Source organism: Lotus japonicus, chromosome 2 (assembly GCF_012489685.1).
Source record: "Lotus japonicus ecotype B-129 chromosome 2, LjGifu_v1.2".
NCBI classification, from domain to species: domain Eukaryota; kingdom Viridiplantae; phylum Streptophyta; class Magnoliopsida; order Fabales; family Fabaceae; genus Lotus; species Lotus japonicus.
The window spans coordinates 79,811,160-79,836,690 of NC_080042.1; the positions used below are offsets into that span (position 1 = coordinate 79,811,160).

General features: G+C 37.1%; 4 protein-coding genes across 6 annotated transcripts; 2 read left to right on the top strand and 2 right to left on the bottom strand.

The window, feature by feature from the left end:
- The first annotated feature begins 3,029 nt into the window (after positions 1 to 3,029).
- LOC130740036 (2-phytyl-1,4-beta-naphthoquinone methyltransferase, chloroplastic) lies at positions 3,030 to 5,716 on the top strand. Its single transcript, XM_057592533.1, has 8 exons — positions 3,030 to 3,178; positions 3,256 to 3,320; positions 3,415 to 3,505; positions 3,743 to 3,831; positions 4,041 to 4,174; positions 4,265 to 4,326; positions 4,761 to 4,860; positions 5,259 to 5,716. Exons 1-8 carry the CDS (start codon positions 3,086 to 3,088, stop codon positions 5,357 to 5,359), a joined length of 735 nt encoding a protein of 244 aa, XP_057448516.1. The 5' UTR covers positions 3,030 to 3,085; the 3' UTR covers positions 5,360 to 5,716.
- Positions 5,717 to 5,737: 21 nt separating this feature from the next.
- On the bottom strand, positions 5,738 to 13,308 carry LOC130740035 (cysteine-rich receptor-like protein kinase 2). Of its 3 annotated transcripts, none has more exons than XM_057592531.1 (8): positions 13,056 to 13,308; positions 8,988 to 9,799; positions 8,758 to 8,871; positions 8,424 to 8,563; positions 8,144 to 8,354; positions 6,740 to 6,974; positions 6,458 to 6,608; positions 5,738 to 6,329 (listed from the first exon to the last, which is right to left on the bottom strand). In XM_057592531.1, the coding sequence occupies exons 2-8, from the start codon at positions 9,769 to 9,771 to the stop codon at positions 5,994 to 5,996; spliced, it is 1,971 nt and encodes a 656-aa protein (XP_057448514.1). In that variant the 5' UTR covers positions 9,772 to 9,799; positions 13,056 to 13,308; the 3' UTR covers positions 5,738 to 5,993. The 3 variants fall into 3 exon arrangements, with proteins under 3 accessions (XP_057448514.1, XP_057448515.1, XP_057448513.1); XM_057592532.1 differs by lacking the exon at positions 13,056 to 13,308 and adding an exon at positions 11,386 to 12,995; XM_057592530.1 differs by lacking the exon at positions 13,056 to 13,308 and adding an exon at positions 10,206 to 10,663.
- A 759-nt stretch (positions 13,309 to 14,067) lies between these two features.
- Positions 14,068 to 17,026, bottom strand: LOC130740037 (cysteine-rich receptor-like protein kinase 3). The gene is made up of 7 exons (XM_057592534.1): positions 16,150 to 17,026; positions 15,825 to 15,938; positions 15,589 to 15,728; positions 15,281 to 15,491; positions 14,961 to 15,195; positions 14,702 to 14,846; positions 14,068 to 14,589 (listed from the first exon to the last, which is right to left on the bottom strand). Exons 1-7 carry the CDS (start codon positions 16,937 to 16,939, stop codon positions 14,254 to 14,256), a joined length of 1,971 nt encoding a protein of 656 aa, XP_057448517.1. The 5' UTR covers positions 16,940 to 17,026; the 3' UTR covers positions 14,068 to 14,253.
- Positions 17,027 to 21,221: 4,195 nt separating this feature from the next.
- LOC130740038 (polygalacturonase At1g48100) lies at positions 21,222 to 24,627 on the top strand. Its single transcript, XM_057592535.1, has 8 exons — positions 21,222 to 22,089; positions 22,242 to 22,370; positions 22,526 to 22,696; positions 22,792 to 22,827; positions 22,945 to 23,152; positions 23,495 to 23,576; positions 23,682 to 23,790; positions 24,061 to 24,627. Exons 1-8 carry the CDS (start codon positions 21,802 to 21,804, stop codon positions 24,469 to 24,471), a joined length of 1,434 nt encoding a protein of 477 aa, XP_057448518.1. The 5' UTR covers positions 21,222 to 21,801; the 3' UTR covers positions 24,472 to 24,627.
- The last annotated feature ends 904 nt before the right edge of the window (positions 24,628 to 25,531 follow it).

A 25,531-nucleotide genomic window follows, 5' to 3' on the forward strand; every position in this document is an offset into this window, starting at 1 on the left:
TTGCATTTTCTTCATCATTATCAACATCATCTTCAATCCATCATCATTATAAAAAAAACCGAATTCATACTTGCAAAGAAAAACCCAGATCTGGTCTACAACCCATCATCTTCAACCCATCATCATGTTACGACACTGTCAAACCACCCCCACAAAAACAGAGATCCTAGAAACATCTATGAGAACCCAGAAACAATCCAACCCAGAAATCAAAGCAATTGAACCCAAAAACAGAGATCCTCATGACTTAAACACGCCAGGAAACTCAGAAACCAAACCCAAAACTCTGGACATAGATCTTGGTGTGGTGGTGGCAGAGAGTTGATCGAAGACTTGGGGGGTTTTTTGGGTTCGGGGAGACCCTGATAGACGAAGAGAAGAGGATGACGGTGATGAGTTTGGAGAAAATGGGTTTTGTGAGTGGAGAAGAGAAGAGGTCTGGGTGTTGAAGAGAAAATGGGTTTGTGGGTGGAGAAGAAAGGGAATGGAAGCAGATCGAAGAAGAAAGGGAATGATAATCAATGAATGAAGGAATTAAGGGTTGCTCGTTGAGTGAAACCACCAATAATGGCGGTGGTTGGCGTTGCTATGAAGGGAAGGAAATGGAAAAGGGGGAATTGGGGACAACGATGCAGCAAAATTGAAAATTCATTACTACTTTGATTTATTTTATTTTAAATAAATGAATGATTTAATTAGGTGAATGATTAATTAAGAAGAAGAGATTTAAGGGTTTTAACTTTTAATTATGGTTTTTTATTTTTAGAATTTTAATGAAAAAAGAAAAAAAAATCCAGCGTGGCTCATTAATTGACGTGGCAAGGGCCACGTCAGCTGGCGGAGCTCCGGCGTTGACCCAACCGGTCGGAAGGACCAAAACCAATTATTTTGCCAAAAATTGGGGACCAATCCCCACCTTTACTCCGGCGAGGGACTAAAGTCATATTTATGACAAAGGATAGGGACCAAAAACTGGATTAAACCTTATTTTTATTGAAATTGCATTTGTACGGCTCGAACTCATGACCTCTTGAAAAAATTTGGGCATACTTCCACTAGACCTCATGACAATTAACCCTGAATATTCTGGTTTACTATAATATCTGAGTTGATCGGTCCAACCATTGATCTTGTACCTCAATTGGGTCAATGACAGGGGCTGACCTCATGGCAATTAACGTTGATTATTCTGGTTTACTATAATATTCGGGTTGAGCGGTCCAACCATTAATTCATCATTTGAATTAGTAGCTCTTTGATCCAGTACCTCAATTGAGTCAATAATAGGCTTGAGTTTTGAAACACTAGAGTCAATGATCGATCCATGTTTAAAACCAATCCTATGAGGTCTTGTAAACTATCCTAGCGAGTATAAGGAGACAAACAAAGGAAATTCAAAATGACATCTTGATAAGGCATTGGTATAAGGCTGCACCTTTAATGAGCTTCTATATAACTGCATCTTTTATGGGGCCTCAAGTTCCTAGACCAATTATAATTAGTTCTTACTATTTCTTTGTGTATTTCTAGTTTGTTATTTAGATTCATGTTATAAAATATTTTGTGCAACAAGATCATTTCACTTGTACGACATTGTTTAGTCCTATGATCACCATCTTCAAATGATAGTAAAAATTGTAAGTTGGTGAGAATGAAAGAGATAACAAGAATATTGGCAAAAACTTTTTTTTTAAATTTTCTTTTTCATTTTCTCTCTCTTTGATTTTGCATGGTAGAATTTCTCTACCAGAACACAAGGGGAGTTCTCGTCTGTTGATTCAACTAGACGTTGAAAATTACGTCGGAAATTGAGCTCCTTGCACCAGGCCACCAAGAAGCTCATGACATCACTGTTCAATTCTCGTCAAGCCAACCACCGCAAGCCTGCCTAATAATTAGCCATAATCTCTCTCTTTCTCGCTCTCTCAAGTGCGAAAGATCTCCTTTTTGCGAAGGTTTATGGCTAGAGTTTTATGTGGAGGGAGAAAGAAGAAGAGGTAGGAGGTGGCAGCTGGCTAGGGGAAGAGGAAGAAGGTTGTCAACAAAGTACTGAGGAAGAAGATGATGGTTTTCTCACTCCCTACTGAGGGAGAAGAGCCGGAAGGAAGAAGAGTTTATGGCGTTTTAATATTTGGAAATCCAATATTAGATTTAGGGTTAGAATTAATATGAGTTGTAATTAAAAAAAATATTAATCATTATCTAACATGGAAAATAAAAAAAACCACGTGAAAATGATGATAGGTCTAACCCTAATTGAGTTTTCTTAGAAAAGATAGTAACGCCACTTAATTTATTTTGTAGTTCATCAATAGTAGGTATACATAATCTATCTTTAATAACAATATCATTAAGATTGTGATGATCAACACAATCTCCCAAACCCATCTTTCTTTTTAACCAATAGTACTTGGGAGGAGAAGTGATTAGTACTTGGAACTACAGTGCCTTACTTTCAGGTGTTTGTTTGGATAGTCGACATCACATCCTTAAATTACATGTGAATTAAACTCAAATTATAAATTCAAAGACCAATATAAAAGAGTTAAGATACATTTCTTTTTTCTAAAAAAAAAAAATACATTTTTTTTAAAAATAAGTTAAGTTTTTTTTTTTAACGTGGATCAAATATTATTAAATAGCGGGCGGATATTGAAGCCAATAAGTCATCATGAAGTGAAACCAACAAACCTGGATGCCCTTCCTCCACCCAAACAACGTCATTGAGTGAGGAGTCATGCCGAGCCATGTAATAAGCACAAACACTGTCCTCTCTAGGAGTAAGAGAAAGATCAACATGATCAAAATAACAACAAAGATTTAATGCAATCCTGAACAACCAGTCCGCTTCCACCACGCTTGATGGAGTTGCAATGAGTCAATTTTAAATTGAACTCGCCTGAAACCTGGTGGGAAGCCAAAAAAATAAGTTAAGTTTGATCAGTAGAAATTTGAAATAACTTTTCAAGTAAAAAAAAAAAACCAAAATAAAAAATCAAATAAAAATTAAAAATTAAAAGTTAAAAATAAAAAGGTTAATACTTAATATACAGAAAGACTGGGGTGGAAGGAAAGTGGAGCAGAGATGATAACTCTTTCCCCTTGTTGCAATTTCCGACCAATCTGCGCTAACGAGCGCCAAGCGCTGTTTAACCGCATTGCGCCTGTCTATGATAACGTGCGCCACTCTTCCCTCTCCCAGCAACGCCTCCTCTTTCGATAACCTAACGCCATTTCGTTTCTCTGTATGTTCAGCTGAATGATTTGCTGAGTCTGGGTCAACACCGAATTTGGAAGCGAATGGCTGTTTCTTGGTCTGGGTATCCCCTCTTTACCACTTCATTTCCATTGAGAGTTCACATTTTTCTTGATAAATGATAATCACTTTCTTGTTTCTGTGAAATTTGGAAGCAGAGCTAAAATGGGTCACCGTGTATTGGATGTGTGCTGTGGAAGTGGGGATTTAGCATTGCTCTTGTCTGAGAAAGTTGGCTCCAATGGCAAGGTGTTTTAATTTCTATCTCTCTTGTTTTATTTTTGTGTTTTTGGGTCTTTTTTTAGTATGTTAGTGAAGTTATAGTTATTTGTATCATTTGAGATTAATGTGTGAAAATTGGGTCTAATCACTAATGGGGCACTGTCTTTTGTTTAAAATCTATTATTATTTTTGTTGTTACTATTACTGTTATTAAGCATTTGCAGTAAAAGTATGGTTGGGTTGAGGGAGTTTTTTGGGCTGTAGGTGATTGGTCTTGATTTCTCGGAAGAGCAGCTATCCGTTGCCGCATCACGACAGAATTCACGTACGAAGAACTGCTTCACGAATATTGAGTGAGCATGGGTAGTTTTTGGAGTATTTGCTGGCATTAGATAACAAGCTGCATTTATTTTTGAATACTTTATCCACATTTTATCCTTCAAAATTTTTGTCCATGTTCGTTAATATAAACCTGTAACACAACTTGTTGTATGGTTGTGTTGTATTGTAGTATCGTTAGTAGGTGACAATATACGAAGGCAGTAATACTTTTGTGTCGTAGGTGGGTTGAAGGTGACGCTCTTGACTTGCCATTTGATGATGGTTGGTTTGATGCTATCACTATGGGATATGGTCTTCGAAATGTGGTTGATAAGCGTAAAGCCATGCAGGAAATATTACGTGTCCTTAAAGCTGGTAGCTTTTGTATCTCAACTCCTTAATATGATGATTGGTGTTATTATAAAATTTGACAGATTCTGTGATATCTTTTGCTTTGCTTTCCAGGCTCTAGAGTGTCTATCCTCGACTTCAATAAAAGCAATGAGTTACTAACTTCTTCAATCACGGTATATCTCAGTCCTTGGTGTTGTTTTGTATGTGCTGTAATGATGGTGATAATGATGACATTCTCCGCAGCAATACACCTTCATAGAGAACAGTGAAGTAAGCTAGCCGTTAGAGTCGGAGAGTCCAAGGACTTATAAACCTCACATTAATTCCCTTGCTTTACAATTGGATCCTAATCATATGTAATGGAGAAAAATGAATTTAGTTTTTCAGCATTGCGTTTGAGTTCATCAGTTTGGCACGGTTGATGCAATGATGCCCCTAGCAACAACTATGTTTGGTTGTGCTTAACTTCAGAGAAAATTTTACAGTCCAAATATGTAAATGAGTATTAGATCACCATCTATTCTGCAATTTCGATTAGTTTGCTTGTCTTTTTTTTTTTTGGTTGTGAACTGAAAGCCTAAGCTAACATCTGTGTTCATTCTGCTAGGAATTGTTGATTGATAATATTGTTGTCCCAGTAGCCTCCGTTTATGGCCTTTCAGAGGACTACAGATATCTCAAGAGTTCAATAAGAGAATTTTTAACAGGTTTGTGTCAATTGGTCCCCTGTGTCTCGGCTATTCTTCCTCTCATTGACCCTTCTAATACAGGGTCAACACCTATCACATCTCACTTGTCCTCTCCCTATTTGAGATATAGAGAAACTTACTTTGTAAAGGATTTATTTTGCCTGGTATAGAGTGATAGAAGTGTGGCTACACACATTGCTAAACCTGCCTGGGTCTTTGGCAATGTGAGCTGCCTTTGTTTCAATTCTGTTGATAATTGGTTGGAAGCATGAGGATGTGAGTGTCATGGAGCTCATAATCCTTTTTAATAATAGGAATATACTTGGCAAACACGAGGAATAAATAAATTATCAAGCCCATCGATATTAGTACTTTGTCATATTGGTTGCTTGATTAAGAATCGTCCTTTGATGCAGGGAAGGAATTAGAGGAACTTGCTTTAGAAGTAGGATTTTCTACTGCCAGACATTATGAGATCAGTGGAGGCCTCATGGGGTGCTTGGTAGCCAAACGTTAGATGGGATTTATGAATTATCTTTGTCTATAAATTCTCCACCTCTCCTTCCCAGGCTTGGTCTTGACTTTGTTTAGGTTGTAAAAACCTAAACTCGGTTGTTAGTTCTATTTGCAAAGATGAGATGTTCCAAGGAAACACTTCAGTCATGTATTAATATTTTTCCGTAACATCTTTCTGAAATAATGGTTCTATCATGATTGTTCAACTGTAACTGTGCTTCAGTATATTGTTACGAAAGCCCGTCTGCTCCTATTGATTAAGTCTTGTGTAGTTTGTAATGCTTAATCAGTTTGTCTCATTGGACACATTGAATTGCAAAATCTTAAAAGCTCGTACTCTTTCTTGTTTTTTTCGATCTACAACTGTTCTTTTGAAAAGTGAAGAAAAGAATAGCTGTACCAAAATTTAACATTTAGGAGCTGTTACATATCAAATTATTCTAAAATTCCATAATAAATTTCAGTCATGACACTATACAGTATACATTGTCTGCATTTCGTAACAGTATGCATAGTTACTTAGTTAGCAATATTCAGTATCACAGGTCTGAGCCAGGCCAGGTTATTTGCCGACCACAAAGTTAAGCTGTTCTGCACACTTTCTGTGTGGAGTGGTTTTCTCTGCTCTGTCATGGTCACCTGGCATAAAAAGAGCTATGGGCCATAGTAGCTATTGAATCATCTGCATTAAGAGGGTACAATGGGTCACCACTTGTGTCATGGAGTGCCATGGTACTCTCATCTAAGAAGGGTGGATTAGAGGGAGCAACAAGAAGCTCCTCCTTCTTTGTTAGCATCTGTAACACCTTTGACATAGTTGGCCGTAATGAAGGGATCTCTTGGATGCATAGAAGTCCTATGTGAATCACCCTTAAAATCTCATTCTTAACATTGCCATTGTGGGCCTCATGCAACTCTATATTTGGATCAAATAATTGTTCTGCAGTCCCTGTCTGAAAATGCTCCCATGCCTGATGTAGCCATTAGATAAAAGAAAGAAAAAAAAAATGTTAGTTCAGCACTTAATCTTGCCTAAACCCCGATTGATGTACAGTTTAACAACAAGAAGAACAAAACAATGAAAGAATCTGCAACGGACCACTAAAATTAAGCTGTCTGTATACTCTGATTCCTTGCTCCTGTTGTTCTGTCTACCAGTAACTATCTCTAGCAGTAACACACCAAAACTATATACGTCTACCTTTTCTGTTAACTGACCATGAGCTAGGTACTCTGGAGCCATGTACCCCCTGCGGGTACCCCAAAAAAATTAGTACATGACTATTTCAGATGTAATGTACTGCAGGTTTTTGCATTAACACTGGGCTCTTTGGTAAGTATAATTTGTTTAAAAAAATGCTTTATGTGCAAAGATACTTACAAAGTTCCAGCAATAGCTGTACTTATGTGGCTCTTGTCTTCTTGAAAGGACCTAGCCAAACCAAAATCTGCAATTTTAGCACGAAGCTTTGCATCCAGTAGGATGTTGCTGACTTTTATGTCTCTGTGAATTATCCTGACTTTGGAGTTCTCATGCAGGTAAACTAATCCTTCAGCTGTTCCGGTGATAATTTCATATCTCTTTTCCCAGTTCAGTTCTCTGCCCTTGTTTTTGTCTGTTATATATGAAGTGAGAAATAGTATATTTAGTTCACAACTTCACATTATGATAAACTGATAATCACTTAATGCCTAATGGTCAAAATGAGTCGATCTAGGTAATAGCTTAAATAAGCATGAATTAGTTGTCTAAATTACTGCCAATGAAGTGTGCTGTGCCATATTGTCACAGCTCAATGATGATGCACCACATGCATCTCCTTATTTATATACACTTGTAATCTCTTGTATAAGTGGACATATGTACTCAGTGATAAATCAATGAAATCACTACAGTTTTCTCAGCTGCCTCCTGATCAAAAAACGGATTTAGGATAGACTCTATTCATATCTCAGAATTCGGGCTTAGACCTAACTCTACCCTAAAAGCTATTTCAAGGGTGAGGATTGCTCTACCATAATGATATATTTAACCGTATCTCTAGTCAATATGAGATCTTAACACTATTTGAAATTTGATATGCTGAGGTCCTCACATTTCAAAATTGCAAGTGTTTGGCTGTTTCATAGATACATCTACACTAAAAACATATAGGAAGAAATTTTATCCTAGAGCTAGGAGGTGCATCTTCTTAGGGTTTAAACATTGCACAAAAGCTAATATACTGTTTGACCTTAAACTGAAAGAAATATTAATGTCTAGAGTCTAGATATATGGAATTCTATGAATGTGTTTCCTTACATCACTGGACCACTGACATGCTCTAAACCATCCTCAGAGATACCTAGCTACATTGTCTCAGCAGAATACAACCAGCCTCCAAGATACCTAGTTACGCTGTCCCAGCCACATGATATAACTGATCTTGAATCACCCCAACCACACACAAGACAAGACTAGTTACCAAGCGATACACTCAAAGAGCTGGGATTGACCAATTGTCTAGATGACCACTCAAAGAGCTCAATGATGATGCACTACATGCACTGGACTAGTTATTTTAGTTAAGCCTTTAATTTTCAGTTACTTTCAATGAGTTGGTTAACCTTCTTATTTATACACACTTGTAATCTCTTGTTTATAAGGTAGACTTAGTCACTGTGTTCAATACTCAGCTATCACAGCTGCCTATTGCTCAGTTTCTCTCATTCTGATTCACGTTTTCAGTTTCACTCATTTTCAAATCTGAAAAGAAACAACCTATTGCATGAGTTGGGATATTACCAAAAATGAAACCATCGAGACTTTTGTTCGGCAGAAATTCATATACAAGCAGGCTTTCAGGTCCTGAGCAACTGCATCCTAATAGTCTGACTAGATTCTTGTGTTCCACGCTACTAATTATGTTGACTTCATTGTAGAAATCTGCTGCTCTATGTCTGTTATTGTAATATAACCTCTTGATAGCAATCTCTCTTCCATCTGCTAGAACTCCCTGCAATAGCAAATTGTAAGAGTGGCTTTGATATGCTAAATGGTGAGATAAAGGTTTTGAGAGAAATACTTTATATACTGTTCCAAATCCTCCTTGCCCTAACTTGTTGCTCTCATGAAAAGATCCAGTAGCCCTGTCCAATGTAGAGTACTTGAAGTTCAAGCTGTTATGCTGAAGAGTCTTTGCTAACTTATCTGGATCATAAGAACCTGGAAACCAAAATGATCATCGAGATCAGTAAACACTAAACACTCTTATGACTCTTGTGATTCCTCAGTAAACCCCATAACTAAGATATAAATATCCAGCAGACAATTAGTTTCAGCTTTGGGAAAGTTGTATGGCTCATATTCTGGGTTTGCATTCTCAAGCAAATAGAGACAAGTTCTTGTAAGTCAACTACCTCTTCGTTTCTTTTGAATGTATCTTCGTTTCCAGACATAAGCCCCAATAATGACTCCTACCACCGTAACAACCACCGAACTGACTACTGCAACAACTATCACCATTACATTACCTGCATCACAGCACAAGTCAGCAAAATGATCTCATTCAAGATTTACCACTACTGACTATTAAGTGTTATTTTTTTCTTAATGCAGAAAGCAAGATACTAGCACAATTTTAATATACCTCCTGAACTTCCGTTTTCTGCTTCTTTGTTAAGAAAATCTGTGTCCGAGTACCTCATGAAGCACCCAGTGTTGAGTGCTCGCCCTTCTGACCAGGGCAAGCACCCCAATATGGACGAAGATGCATTCTCAAGACATGCTTTGCAAGAGCTTGAGTCCAAAGTCCTCCAACAATCAGCCAGAACATAAGCAGATTCATTTGCTGTTCCTGAAACAGCAACGACCACCTTTGCATAGCCTTTATTGTTGGGTGCGTCTTGAACTGCACTTAAAACCGCCTGCTTCGCCGCTGCTTGAAAAGTTGAGTTCTTCCTAGTTGTGTTCCCACACACAGCTCTGTCTCCTGGTCCTGTATACTCATTAAAGAAACTATAGTTCTCAGCCCTCATGAAGCAACCATCAAGGTAAATGCGACCACCGTTGTAAGGGAAACACTGAGGAAGAACCGTGCGTGCCTCAGCATAACACAACACACAATCAAGTAATGAAAGATCTCCATAGCACTGGGCAAGGCCATAGTTAGTATCAGGTCCTGTCCCCGCGACTGCCGTGCCAAAGCCATCAGTGCGCATCTGTTCACTGATCTTCTCCATTGTGGAAACAAAATTAGGAACAAAGATAGTGGTGTTGTGCTCCAATTGTTTGGCACATGTTATCTGGACTGTCTTGGCCCTTGGTTCTGCCATTACAGTTGCTGATAGTAGTAAAAACTTGAGTAGAAGGAACACAAAGCACTGAGAAGATATGAGCGAGACTACTCTCTTCATTTTTTGGGACAATCCCATCTGAATCACTAGTTCTGGTAGGCTATATCTGTAGAAAAAGGGGATAATTCAGAATCTCTGGGTAGCTATATCAGGTTAAAAGAACATTCCATGTTTATGATTGAGTGCATGTTTGATTCTAAAATCAGAATCAATTATGGGGAGAAACTTCTAGATTTTACAATTTAGAATTTGTGGGAAAAAAGAAACTGATCCAAACTTGCTATGGATTGTTTACCAGGAAAGAATAAAAGCAAGTAGGAAGTTTATACATGTGGTATAATTGCTTTTTATGCTTGGGCTTAAATGGTCACAACATACTTCAAGATAATACACTAATAGTATTGTTGTAGGCTATCATTTGCAAGAATTCTAGTTCATTGATATGAGATTCAAACACAAAAAATGCCACTTGCAGATATGAGCTTCTGGCAGAAAATCATTCCTAAAGTAACCTTAGTGTGTGAAAGGTGGACGGAAACCCACGTCGGCACATAACTTTTCTCTTAGCATCCTTGAAGTTTCAAAAGAACTTGCTACTTCAATGGCCATCATAATTGAAAAAAAGGTACATTTTGGTTTTATACAGCGGCACAAAACAGTAGTTTCACACTTGTTCAGACTTATTTGACATATGAATGAGGCTGAAAATAATATGGGGGAGAAGAAGTGTTAAAGATGTGTTGTTGAAGCAAACCCCACACCAACTTGGGATTATTGGTTCTACACACCCTGATTGATGATGTCTTATTCAGTGGTTAATGTTGAGTATCAATGGGTCAATGGGCTACATGTTTTTCTTTTCTCTTATAAATGCGTTACCTAATTAACACACAGTGTTAACTGTTAATCAATAATTCCATCATTATCACCGGCAATAAGGTTTTTTTGGTTACAAGAGGAAAATAATAAGTTTTTTTTTTAAATGAAATAATAAGGTTATATGAGAACATCATAGTTTTTAAAAATTAATACATTTAATTAGAAACTACCATTTTAGTTTATTACTAATAATCTGTTTAATTGAAACTAGAAGGCTTAAATGCATTTGGTGCCCCTGATGTTTCAGGTTCGAGCAAATGACACCCTTCATCTATTTTTGTCAACGTTTGTACCCTCGATGAAACAAAATAGTGTAACGAGTACCCCTCCGTCAGTTCAACGTTAAAAAACTAACGGAGGTGATGACGTGGCTTTTTTTTTTAATTTTTTGGACCTACCACGTTTTGAAAGTTGAAAAAAAGGGTGGGGGAGATTCGAACCTAGGACCTATAAGTGGCAAAACCCACCCCTAACCAGTTGAGCTACACAAACAATTGATATATTAAGCAACACAATTTTATTTATATCATTTATCCATTTGATGTTAGTTTCTTTGCAATTGCTACTCAGTTTGAATACCCAAAATGAAAGGATCTGAGTTTGAGAAATCTTCATAGAAGAAAACACAATTCAGGTGGCTTTCAACCCACATGCTGATACTAACAACATCATTAGCATCTAGCTCATGTGTAGAACGATAGATTACCCTTCTTCTTCTTCACCTTTTCACCTTTATTCAACAACCAACACTTTATTCTCTATTTAATATTGAAGTTTGGAGTCCAAAAATGAGTTCTGTAGGTCAAAACTTACCAAAACGCAATTCTGGAGATTTTCCGGCGAAGTGTCGCCGGTAAGGATGGTGGCCCGCGTCGGAGATGTCGCCGGGGGGGAAAAGTGTAATGGTTCTCCATCTTTTCGTGGCCAGGAACACGGTGGTGGCATCCGTTTCTCCAATTTCTCAACGGTTTTCCAGGAAATCGCAGTTACAGGTCGGATGGTTCGTCGGTGAACGACCAGATCGCGGCCGTGAGACATCCAAGAGGCATTTCTGGTCGTTCCTCTTCACTTGGGTAGACGGGAATGATGATTTTGTGGGGTTTTTTAGCCGATTCAAGTGCAACGAATATGGTGTTGGTGGCGGTCTCGCCGGAGACGAATGAAGAAGATGAACTCACAGTGGTGGTGGTGGTGGTCGGCCACTGGCGGAAGTGGGGGTAACTCCAAGCCCAAATCTGATCTTGGGTTGAGGAGGACAAAGCTTGGGTAAGTTTCATGGTGTTGTCCTTTGAAGGAGAAGAAACTTTGGAAGGAACACGGTGACGGTGGTGATAAGGTGAAGAAGAAGACACAACCAAGAGAAGGAAAACATGAAGAGGAGAGGGAAAGGAGAAATGGCAGCGTGAAAGGGAAAGGAAAAGGGAGAAGAACTGTGTTGGTGAGAAGAAAATGACGAAATAAAGATATAAATAAAATTGTATTGCATTATATATCAATTCTTTGTGTAGCTCAACTGGTTAGGGTTGTGTTTTGCCACTTATAGATCCTGAGTTCGAATCCCCCCACCCTCTCCTTTTTCCTCTCCCTCTTTTTAAAATTTTAAATGTAATTTCCACATAAAAATAAATAAAAAAGCCACGTCAGCACCTTCCGTTAGTTTTTTAACGTTGAACTGACGGAGGGGTACTCACTACACTATTTTGTTTCATCGAGGGTACAAACGTCGACAAAAATAGATGGAGGGTATCATTTGCACGAACCTGAAACATCAGGGGCACCAAATGCATTTAAGCCAAACTAGAAAGACAGAAACCGAACTAAAAAACTGAAAGCTACAAATTATTTTAATAAATACAGATAAAGAATGGAAGCCTGTTGTAGGAAAGTTCATGAGAGTCTTCATGAACTTTCACAGCAAGCAATCTCTGATTTGGCTTGCTCTGTTTGGTTATGAAAATCATAAGCTTCTAGAGAAAATGTCGGTATATAACAGGACTGAAAATATTTATTTCTCCACAAGATTACAACAAAACCTACCCCATTTATTATCATCGAGAATATGCCCCATAGGCATAAATATCCATAACCCAACCTACCCTATTGATTTATCACACTTTTTAACTTTTTCTTTTATTACTGATATTTTACAAAACTGTTGTGTAGTTTCATCAAATCAGAAGAGGAACAAGAGGAGGAAAGAACAGTTTAAAATTAACTATGTTTATGTTGCCTCAGATAACACAGAATATATAGTACAATTTTAAGTTGGGAAATCTGAAACAAAAGTGGATATTGGAGTAGATGATAAGCTTGTAGAGAAAGAACTTTGAAGGAAGTTCTTACTTTACTTACCTGTGTTGTGCTGCTAATAGAGGTGATTATTATCTACTCATTCAGTTTTGATGAAGATGATTGATTATATTTGTATATTCTAAAACTCAGCAGATGAATGAGATGAAGAGGAAATAATTGATTAATATTACCTGGGAATAGAATATTGAAGGTGTTGTTGGTGAGCATGAGATGGATGAGAAGGTGAAGATGATTGATTAGATTATATTTGCTCTTGCTGGATTGGTGGTGGTAGTGAAGTCAACAAGAAAACAGAGATTGAAGCTTTAGTCAAGCAGATGATAAGTGGGGGGAGGAGTAAGGAACAGAGTAGACTTTGAAACGTGAAGTGTTTACTCGCCGCGTTGAAAAACCGAGCATGAAAGAGAAACTGTGTGGACAAAAACTACAGCGCAATCACGCGGCAACATCAATATCAACAACGAAATATAACCTTTGAATGACACTAGAGGACATACTTGAATATCCTTCCTCTTTAGGTTAGTTTGTTACACGTTTCATTTTTCTGTTAGCATATTTGTTTATAATAGTAATAATAATTTAATAATAAGTTCTATCTTAAACAAGACATTTTTTAAGAATTAAAATGTATTGCTCTTCTAGAAAAATTGAACAATGCACTCCTCTAATCTTCGCATGCTGGTTGTAGGCTAAACATTCTGGTTGTGGTGGTAATGTCCAAGGCGGAGCACAACAAGTGGGGTAATGTCTGAGTAAATGAACATCCAACCTTGTTTTGTATTCATAGACATGGTGATTGTTATTTCTATGACTTGAGGTCTCTAAGAAACCTTGATGAAGGACTTTCGAGATGATGATTATCTTTAGATTGCCTTGTGATGTTTCATCAAATGTGCTGGCTGAAGCCAGTGTCGGGATGAGATGTTCTCAAACTTAGTCACTTTAGCTAGCCTACATGGTGCTTACTTGGTTGTAAGACTTTTGGGCTGGCTGAGATGCCATCGAGCATTATGGCCATTTGGGCCGGCCGCAACGGGTATTAATAAATATGTATAGATAAATCTTAACTTATAATGTTAAGATTTATGAGAAGAGACTTAATCTTAACAATTGAACAGATTTAGAAAATAAAACTGCTAACAAATGATTGGGAACTAAATCACACATGTATAGCCACTAAAATTGCAATGTAATATACATATGTTATGTATATGTACTGAACTCAGGTTTTCTATTTTCATATATGCAAAAGCATTTCAAATACCTTCGCATGTCATCTGTACAAGCCATGCTCATAATTATTGAAACTATTTTGTACAGCACTTGACCATGATTGTTTTCATGAACTAAATTATACATATTTAATATTTATAGAGTAACCAATCTATGCTCAGAACTTTCGGTCATGCTGTCCCCTGAAGATTGAGTGTTAGATCCAGGCTGAAGACTCTCTTCTGGTAAAGAGGATCTGCTGAATTCTCCACTGCCAAAATTAAGAAACGGTGGTTGTGTTGGATCAGCAATTTTATGAATGTTGTTAATCATTTTCACAACCACTGACATTGGTGGTCGCAGCTCTGCAGATGCTTGTGTACATAGCAGCCCTATCTTGAGGAGTTTGCATGCTTCCTCTGCTGGATAATTTCCCTCCAGGATTGGATCAACAATGTCACAAAGCCTATTTGATCCATAAAGGCTCCAAACCTTTGTGCAAAAGGAAAAAGAAGAATGATCTATTATTAGCCTATGGAAAAAGCCTTGAAACTGTGAGAACATTGTCTTGTTGAAAGCATAAAGTGAATTGGTAGTAGTATACCATGTGTAGGATGGAACATGAGTTTTGAACAAAGGATGTTCTGCTTTTTCCAGATAGAAGTTCAATAACTAGAACTCCAAAACTGTAGATATCTGCTTTTTCAGTTAACTTCCCTAGAACTATGTACTCTGGAGCCATATAACCCCTACAAGTGAACATCAAATAAACTGTAACCAATGTGGAACTTGAAACTCACTTGCATTCACAACACTTAATCTTCTTGGAAGCATTAATAGTATTACAAAGGGAATGAACTTACAGTGTGCCACAAATGGCTGTGCTTATGTGAGACTGGTCTTCAGGAAATAGTCTTGCAAGTCCAAAATCAGCAATCTTGGGTGTGAAGTTATCATCAAGCAGAATGTTGCTTAATTTTATATCTCTATGAATGATTTTCAATTGGGATTCCTCATGAAGATAGGCCAAACCTTCTGCAGTTCCCAATATGATCTTATGCCTGACTTCCCATGTCAGCTGTTGAAGGTTCCTTCTAACTGGAGCAAATCATAGGAGACATGAGTAACTCACCCAAGTTAGAAGTTTATGTCTTAAGACCATATATCAGATATAAAAATATACCAGATAGGTGATCATGGAGGCTCAGGTTGGGCACATATTCATAAACAAGAAGGCTTTCAGGTCCTGTGATGCTGCACCCTAAAAGCTTCACTAGATTTTTGTGCTGAAGGTCTTTGATCAAATTAACCTCATTGAAGAAATGATCTGCCCATTGTGTTGTATTAAAGCTAAGCCTTTTTATGGCCACTGTTGTTCCATCTGGCAAAGCTCCCTATATTGATTTAAAAGCACAATCCAACTCATCTTTAAGCAAAAGTTGTGATGGTAAAAATATATAATGATAGATAAGATGAGAATTGAGAAGTTACTTTATAAACTGAACCTGATCCCCCTTCTCCTAGCTTATTGGAATCATGGAAGTAATTTGTCGCCTTTTCAAGGACTTCATATGGCATATTTAATTTGGAATTGTTTTCGGAGAACAAAAATGCACCAAACTGTCTTCTTTCTGAAGTAAAAACATCATTACAATAAAAAATTAGTACTTGACATTTAAAGTTTAAACAACCTGAGACATTCCCAGATATCACACATAGATACTTACCTCTCCTCTGCCTCAGCACATTCTTCCTCACAAAGAAAATAATTGTTGCAACAATCAGCAGAGTAGCCACTGCGGCAAATGATTCAGCCACAATTATACCAACCTTGGTACTTCCTAACACACAATAACACATGTTTTATTGGTATGATTTCTCAGAACACAGATCAAGTCATGAATTTTTTTTGTTCTTGCATAACAACGCCTATTGTTAAGAAATGAAATCCATAACAGATAAAGGACAAAATGTGCTACTGGAATTACTCAGAACAGAAACACCAACCAAAGCAGAGAGAAGGAAAATCTCCTAACAATTGCACTAACTAACCTTTAGTCCCTGGAGGAGCAATGTTGCTTGAATTATCATAGAACTTGTCTGTTGAAAACCTCAAGTAACATCCAGCATTCAATACTCTCCCTTCTTCTTTCAGAGCACAAGAATCGATCCTAGTAACAGCTTCAACCAAGCAATTCTGACAGACACTCTCATTCACAAAATTCCAGCACTGAGCTAACCCATAAACACTCACATTCCTTTTACTCAAAACCCCCACAAAAAACCCATCATTCTTTGGTGCTTCCACACTCAAATTCCTCACTAACTCCACTACATTAGCCTTATGAACACTCCTATTTCCACTAAAATCTATGTTCCCACAAAGGGTCAAGTCTTGAGAACTTAGACTCTGATTGAAGAAATTGTAGGCATCATACCTGAGATAGCACCCATCAAAGAAGAATCTCCCACCTTCAACGCCTCTCTGAATAGGCGAGCACCTCAGGACACGTGTCTTGCACTGAGCGAAGCAGACATCACAGTCTGATTTTGAGAGATCTTTCATGCACTCACCGAAAGCATAGACGGTGGCATTTTGAGTAGTACTACTCCCTTTAACCACGGTTCCATGTCTCTGTGTGGTGACCAGAGATGTTAAGGATTCTAAGGCGTCGTAGAAATTTGATAAGAAAACTTGGCGCTGGCTCTGTGGCATTGGTGAAGTTCTGTTGGTGCATAGTGATGCTGCCTCTGTGGCTCTTGGGTCGGCGAGAGTAGGGAGGGGGTGGTGGTGGTGGCAGAGGAAGATGAGGAGAAGAAACCATGGAAATGGAAAGGACATTTGGAAGAACTAGAAGCTCTACCTGTTTGTGTTTGACAAAGTGTCCAAATAATGCATGGGAAACAAACAAGAGACCAGAAAGTGAAGTGTGAAACAGAAAATGTTGCACTGCATGTCATGTCAGTGCTAAGACGTAAGAACGAAGGAAGATGAAACCGTGTGTACAATGTTAAGGACAAAAGTCAAGGCCAACTGACTGGTGGTGTTCCATACATATTTTGGTATGTATTAACCCAAATATCTCTAAATTTATATAGGCACGAGATTAATCTCTCCATTTATTGCCAACATACTAGGATTCATGTACTAAGCAGTTAATCGTGATTCTTTTAAGTGAACTGTCAATTGAAACATTGTGTATATCTTACTTCCTAAATATTCCTAAATATAGGATCTACATATTCAAGTAGTTTATTTTATTAACATATATTTTTGTTCAATGTAAAAATATACAAATAAATTTACTCATAAAAGTAAATTTAAAATGTTTAACACAAAATCTGAAAAGATATTTAATATCTATAGTTGCTTTTTTAGAGTTCTGTAGATGGACCAACAAGGCGAAATAATACACCTACAAAATTAGATGCCTATGATTGATGTAATTAAACCAAACCCTATTGATCCGTCGGTCTATTTGGATTTTGAGCTAACTGTTTGGTAACCCCCTCTATATATGGTTCATTCCTAGATCTTCTTCGTCTTTATAGTTACTGCTCGTCATCGTGGCATAACTACATAGTTACGTGGCATAATCACCTATCCAAAGTGCAAATGGCCTAACTGGCCTTACCTTGTTGACAAAGCATACTTGCCTGATTTGGGCCTTGAGCTTATTAGGCCCATTGGACAAATTTCATGAACTATATTTTTATTACTAACATATAATCCTTATGTATTAAAATTAACTTACAAGAGTTAGAAAAACCCTTTTAATTTAGGAACATATTTTTCTCTATTTATAGTTGACAAAACCCAATATCAATATACATAAAAACATCAAAAATAAATATATATATAAAAACATCAAAAATAAATATATATAAAAACATCAAGAGCAGCTAGCGGCACCAACTGGTCCCATTGTGCACCACCGACCAGCGTGCAAGAATAAGACAAACAAACACAGTACCTAGACACTCTTTTCAGCCATTACAACCAAGAATGCATGTCTTCAATTTAGACTCAGCTCACTCTGCAATTGCAGCCAGAAACCTTCAGTTTTTTATTCATAAATAATAATCCTCTACATATATATACGTGTAAACCACCTTCTGATTCATAAAGCTACCATTAAACTAAACCATAATTTGGTTTGGGGAGCGGTAATTCTTTCTACACACACACCCACAGAAACTCCCTCTGCAATTCCTACGTTCCCAGCAAAAGCAATGCAGTGACAAAGGATTCAATAATTTAAATTAAATATTTAAAGAACCCAACTATCTACCAATTGAATTTCAACCTTGTATTATTGCATTTTGTACTGCTAACTAGTCATATTTGTCAACTTCTAAAATTAGCCGTGTTCAAAGTGCAATAATACAAGGTGTTTTCATACACCTTTATTTGTCTACTTCTAAAATTAAAGCCTGGGAACTTTTGAGACCAGGTTGGTTTCTTCTGTTATACATAAAAAATAAATGGAGTAAGAACAAGAATCTCTGTATACTTTCTGAGTTCATAATTAAGCCGGTGCTTTAGAGAAGAATAAGAGTTTTATTTATTAGGTCAATGACCTGTTTATCCGTAAGTGTTGCTGCCTTTATCTTATTGCCATTACAATTTACAACCAATCATCTAATTAACTACGTTATCCTTATCAAGCGTATAAAATGATGGTCAGGGGATGCCAATAGAAGGGGAAAAAGAAGGCAATATAAGCATGAAAACAATAAAGCTAAGGATTAAATTATGCTATCCTTAACAAAAAATTTTCGTCCACTTCCCACCCAAGATAATAAGGGATTGTAGTTGGAATTGCAACAGAACATTACTATAATGTATTCTCTTTGAAAAAAAAAAAAGTATTCTCTCTTTTAAATGACAATTTTGTTGTCAGTTTTTTTGGTTGAGTCATCATCACCCTTCAAATGGAGGAACAAGATAGTACTAACATGCATGTAAACCAAACGCTAACTACTTTAAGTCTTCTTCGCCAATCGCCAATCCATGCCTTATGAGTTATGGGGGCTTTTAATTTTGTCATTTTCGTTCCTTAGCTATATTTTACAAGCAACCAGAGTATTCACCAACATAGATAATTGATAGATTCTGGTTCAGCACCTTTCTGAAAAAAAGTATGCCAGAAGAAACCATAAATTCATAAACAAATATGCCTCTTGTATAGTGCACAACCTATCTCAAAATTATGGGAATCTTCAAATTATTCCATGTTAATTAGAAAATGTATAAATATATCATTTATAATTTTAGTTGAGATAATCTTATTGGCGAGACAGTAATTGACACATAATTGCGCATAGAGAATTTTATATATTTGAAAATTTTCTTATATTTTTTAGTATAAATCATTCAATATTCCGTCACATTTCGGATGTTGATTATTTCAAATTTAAAATTCAAACATAGTTAGGGTTACTCATCTCTTTCTGAGTGTATTGTGCGAAAATTGAACTCAATAACTCTTTCCACACACTTGTTTGCGTTCTCAACTACTGCTCATGAGGGTAAAATTCTCTTACAACTAATTTTAAAAATTAAAATTAATTTTGAATAAAAGTTTCTAAAAGATGTGAGAATTGGATTCTGAGAATATGAGAAAATAAAAGTTAATCTAAAAGAGGCTAGGAGTAGGAGCTTTTTTTTTATGCATCGGAAAATGGCTAGGAGTAGGAGCTAACCTTGTAAGTGTGAATTAGAGCAACTCCAACCCCAAAATTCTTATTTGGTTTCTTAACACACTATTCAGCACTATTCCTGTGGGTCCGTACTGCCACATCAGACTTAAGAAACTCCTAAGAAACTGAAGTAGATTTTTCTCCAACCCATGGTTTCTTAAATTACTATTTGAAGGGTCTCACCCGTGTCCCACCATACAACATAAATTTATAATATTTATTTTCACCCAATTTAGATTTAAAATTTAATACTAAATAAATACTTCAACTTAAAAATAATTTAATTGAAAAACTGATGCCAAAACAGTCAGAAAACCGGTAAAACCGGTCAAAATACCACCAAACGGGCAGAAAACCGGTTCCAGCCGGTCTAAACCGGTCTGGACCGGTCACTAACGGGCTAAAAACCGGCTCAGCCGGTCTCCCACTATAAAAACAACTGGCTTAATTGTAACTTTGGTCCTCGACGTTTACCAATGCCACGATTTTGGTCCCCCACCTAATTTAATTACATGGATGGTCCCCGACGTTGTAGGTCGTGTGCAACGTTAGTCCTACCGTTTATTTCTTAATGGAGGAGACTTACGTGAACGTTTAGTTGGAGAGAAAAATGAGGTATGAGGAGAGAGGGAAGCACGTGAGTATCATGTGAACCTTATATGAACCCATTATACCCAAATCTGAAACCCTAGGGATCTAAATCGTGTTACCTTCTTCGTTCTAGGGAGGTCAGGGGTTTGAGTATAATGGGTTCAGATAAGGGTCACGTGATACTCACGTGCTTCCCTCTCTCCTCATACCTCCTTTCTCTCTCCAATTGGACGTCCACGTAAGCCTCCTCCATTAAGAAATAAACGGTAGGACTAACGTTGCACACGACCTACAACGTCGGGGACCATCCATGTAATTAAATTAGGTGGGGGACCAAAATCGTAGTATTGGTAAAAGTCGGGGACCAAAGTTGCAATTAAGCCAAAACAACTTTTCATCTCTCACTCTCCATAACCCTAGCCGCACATCTCCTTCCTCCCTCTTCTTCTTCTTCCTCCCTGCGTTCCATCCCTCTTCTTCTCCGGCCACATTAACAACCGTCTCGTCCTCTCTCCACCTCTCTGCCGCCATCACCTTCTTCCTTTTCTTCTCAAATCATTTTCTTTTCTGCACTTGTGTGACCAACAGGGCCACCACCTCCGCCCCTCTCTTCTTCTTCTCCAGGCCTAAAACCCCCAACCTGCCACCCTCAGGCCACGATCCGGCCACCACCGGCCCTGTTTCATGCTTTCAAGGCCTTCAATCTCGCAGAGGAGTTTCCTTTCCTCACATGCAAAGCGATCTGAGGTGAGTTTGTGTTGTAATTTTTTTTCTGTTGATTTTCGTCTGTTCAATTAGCCTTCTATTGAAACTCTCTCATCTCTTTGCAGATCGGAGCTTCTCAGTCAAGATCAAGATTATGTTTTTTTCTTGTTTTTTTTTTTAAAAAAAAACCCTGGTGTTCTATTCTGTAAAATCCATGTTCTGTAATAAAGTTGTTATTTTGGTGTTCTGTTCATGTTGTTAAGGTTGTGAATTTTCCATCTTCCTTCATCTGTTAATTTTCCCTCTGAAATCTGTTGAGCATGTGAGAGAAAATATCATTTGTTTAAGGCTAAGAAACCAAAAAGCAGAGTTCCTTGCACAAGGAACTCTGCACTGTAGTTAAGAACCCAAAACTGCCACCTAGATCAACTCCAATGCTGCAAAAAATAAGAAACGGTTTCTTAGCACCTCCAACCTGGTTAATAAACCAGCGTTGGAGTTGCTCTTAGTGATTTAACAAACTTTTGAATAAAAAAAGCGCACCCTTGGAAAACCAACACTTTTCCTACCATATTCCACTATATAAGCTGCACAGAACTACCATACTACTTCCCTGTATGAAACACAATACACCTGAAATTGCTAGAATTATAGCTGCTGCTAGTGTTGTTTCTGAAAGTGACAAACAAAGACCCTGCTGAAACAATGAAGAGGAACACAAGTTCTTCCCTACTCTTTTTCATGTTCTTGTTGGTGAATGTCTTTGTCACCTTCACTATAACTTCTGTGGAGGCAAGGAAGACTAATAACACCATCAAGAAAAAACTTCATAAAGGTCACAAAAATAGTAGCAATGGCCACACTAGAGGCTCACATGTTCCACGTCCACCGCCAGCTCCTCTTCCTCATCATGGTCCTCATCCAAACCAAGTGAACCCTTTTGATATTATGTATTTTGGCGCCAGGGGAAATGGAATTTCTGATGATTCAGAGGTAATTATTAAAATCCCTCAGAACTTTTAGATAGAATGATTATGAGGAGAAGTTTTCTGTATGTAGCTTCTGGTTGCCATAATTGATTATGTGGAAACAGAAGCTGGTCTTAACATGCTATTATAACTTTGTCTATAATGTTCATTAACCAGGCACTTCTTGCTGCATGGAATGGTGCTTGCAAAGTTGCTGGAGCTACAGTTAAAGTTCCACCACAACTCAAGTTTCTCATCAAGCCTGTTACTTTCCAAGGCCCTTGTATGCCTGGCCTTACTCTTCAGGTTCTCTTTCATTTCCTTTTCTTAATCATGCCTAAGATAGTCACAGAAAAGTGTATATTTTTTGCATGCAAATATATTAGTATTATATGTCACATTTTGCAAGTTAAAATGTTTAATGTATTAATATGAGGTTAGTGTGTGATATAAATTTGCAGATAGATGGAACTGTATTGGCTCCTGCTGAACCATCATCCTGGGCAAAATCCAATTTGTTTCAGTGGATAAATTTTAAATGGTTGCAGAACTTCACCATCAAAGGCTCTGGTACTGTTGATGGCCAAGGCTTCAACTGGTGGGGCACTTCATCAGAACTTTATGATATGCAGGTAATAAAATAACCCTCAAGTATTCAAGTATCTGTGACAAAGTTCATATAAATTTCATAACAAAAAGCTCACTTTTTTATCATGAAATCTTGCAGAAAAGCTACTCTGAAAATCTTGTAATGAAGCCAACTGTAAGATTTTCCTTATTCCCTAACAACCTAATGTGTCACTTTGAGTGTATTGTTTTTTAGTTTTAGTTTCTGATTGAAAGTTTCTCATGGATCTTGTTTGATGTTGTCTATAACCAGGCTATAAGATTTTACTCTAGCAACTTTGTGACAGTTCAAGATATTAGAATCATAAACAGTCCTCTGTGCCATCTAAAATTTGACAACTCAAAGGGCATCAAAGTTAACAACATCACAATATCTTCCCCTGGGAACAGCCCAAATACTGATGGCATTCACTTGCAAAACACTCAGGATGTGGAAATTCAGCATTCTGATATTGGAACTGGTAAGCCATTAATTTAATTCATTTCAAATGACCTTACATTCAACTTCTATCTGGAAAAGTAAGAATATAGTAAATTGTTAAATCATGGCCAATATGGTGCATTGCCCACTTTGACTTGTTGGGCTTAAAGATGACAAAGAATGATTGACAGAGAGACCCTTTTGAAGTTGAAACGGTAAACTGTCGCAGCAACTAACTTTTGAAACGTGCAGATTATAAAATTATGCTAACACAGCTGAACTAACTTTAACTTTTTTAGGTATCTAACTGAAGCCTACTTATTTTATATTATATAGAGCATATAATATTGATACTTTTTTATCTTAATTTATTTATTATCAGGAGATGACTGTGTGTCCATCCAAACCGGTTGCTCTAATATTCATGTCCACCACATTAAATGTGGCCCTGGACATGGTATAAGGTAAGAAAAAAATACAAAAGGCTTAGCCAGTACAAGTTGGTGTTTTAATTTTCACTTTTAACAAACCAGTGATCATAAATAACTGGTTTAATTTTCTGCTTTTAGTTTAGGAGGATTAGGAAAAGACAAGAGTGTGGCATGCGTCTCTGACATCATTGTTGAGGATATCTCAATGAAAAATACTATGTATGGAGCAAGGATCAAAACATGGCAGGTACTATTAGCATAATTACTTTTGCTAGTAAACCAGGTTAATAAAGTGGAGCGAAATCCTCATTCCTCATTTAGTGTTCCATTCTCTGTCCCACCAATCAAACTGTGTCATGTCATTTAAAAATTATCAATCTAAGGTTATAATTGTCATACTCATGACTACACGACATAATTTGATTGGTGGGATAGAGAACGAAACACCAAATGAGGATTAATGATCTTCATCATATGTCTTATTTGGCATTAATTTGAGTCTTTTTTCTTTGTACAGGGAGGCATTGGTATGGTTAAAAATGTGACATTTTCCAGAATCAGAATCTATGATGTTCTGTTTCCAATAATGATAGATCAATACTACTGTGACAAGCAAATGTGCAAGAACCAGACAGGAACAGTTGTTATTTCTGGTGTGAATTTTGATCAAATAAGTGGAACTTATGCAGTGCAGCCTGTGCATCTAGCCTGCAGCAATTTCATACCATGCACAGATGTTGATTTAACTGATATTCAACTTAGGCCCTCTCTCAAATATCGAGGTTCACAACAAGCTACGTGCTGGAACTCTTATGGTAAATCACAAGGCCCCTTGGTGCCAGCAAGCATTGATTATTGTTTGAGAAGTGGTGGTGGATTGATCAAGAGGATAGCAAGGTCACATGATTATAGTGCATGTTACAGATAATAGATGTGACCTTTAGGCTTTAGATATAGCATGTTTGGAATTGATTTTGTCTTTAGAACCAACACTAGAAGGATTCACAAACATATCCTTAAGCCTCTCTTCCACAAAGTTTTTAACTAGGAGAAGGTGATGATGGTGTAATTTAGCTCGAGTTCTGTTTTTTTCTTTTTTTACATTAGAATGTGCTAATAGACTTTGTTTACTGGTTCATCAGTGTTAGTGACAGAGGATAGAGACAGAAAGCTAATTGTCTTTTTTTTTTTCGAAAAGAAAACTGATTATATAGATAAGAAAACAGCCTTGAGACCAACCCTCTCAAGTAGGCAAGATAAACCAAACAGATGAGAAAAACAAATCAAAGAAAGACTAAATAAAGAAACACGAAAGCTAATTGTCTTTTAAAATGGCAAAGAATGCTAAAGTAGGGTAGTGGGAAGGAACGAATGGGGTTGTGGAAGGACGACCCTTTCTTCCCAGCTGCCTTAAAGTTCCAAACAGCTAAAATGGCTTCTAGCCCTATGCAGTTAAAAATTTCCAAAGTTCATATGAGTGATAATCTTGTATGAACAGAGTTGTGTGTTTAATCACACATTCGGGACAAAATATCTCTATATGTAATAGAATATATATAATTTAGGAAATATACAAGAATAATCATGATTCGTATCGTTGGCGGGTTTTGTGAGTGATTTGTTGGTTTGGAGAATCTTACTAAACCAGTTTGTCATTTTTTTGAAATCAGCGCAAGACTACACTACAGTGAAATAACTAACATGATTGTTATAAAAATGTTGTCCGGTGTACGGTTCAACACTATATCATGACCAACTTACACGACAATCGAGTTACTCCATACACCATAACCGATTACACAATAGCCAAGTCATCTCACACATTTTGATTTATGACAAACTTGCACATCGGACTAGTTAACCTTGTACATCCTAAGTGATTTACACAATGACCGAGTAATTCATACATAAAGTCTATAATTATGAATTCTTTCAAACTTATTTAAATTATATTTTGAGTAAAAATTATTTATATTAAATTTAAGACA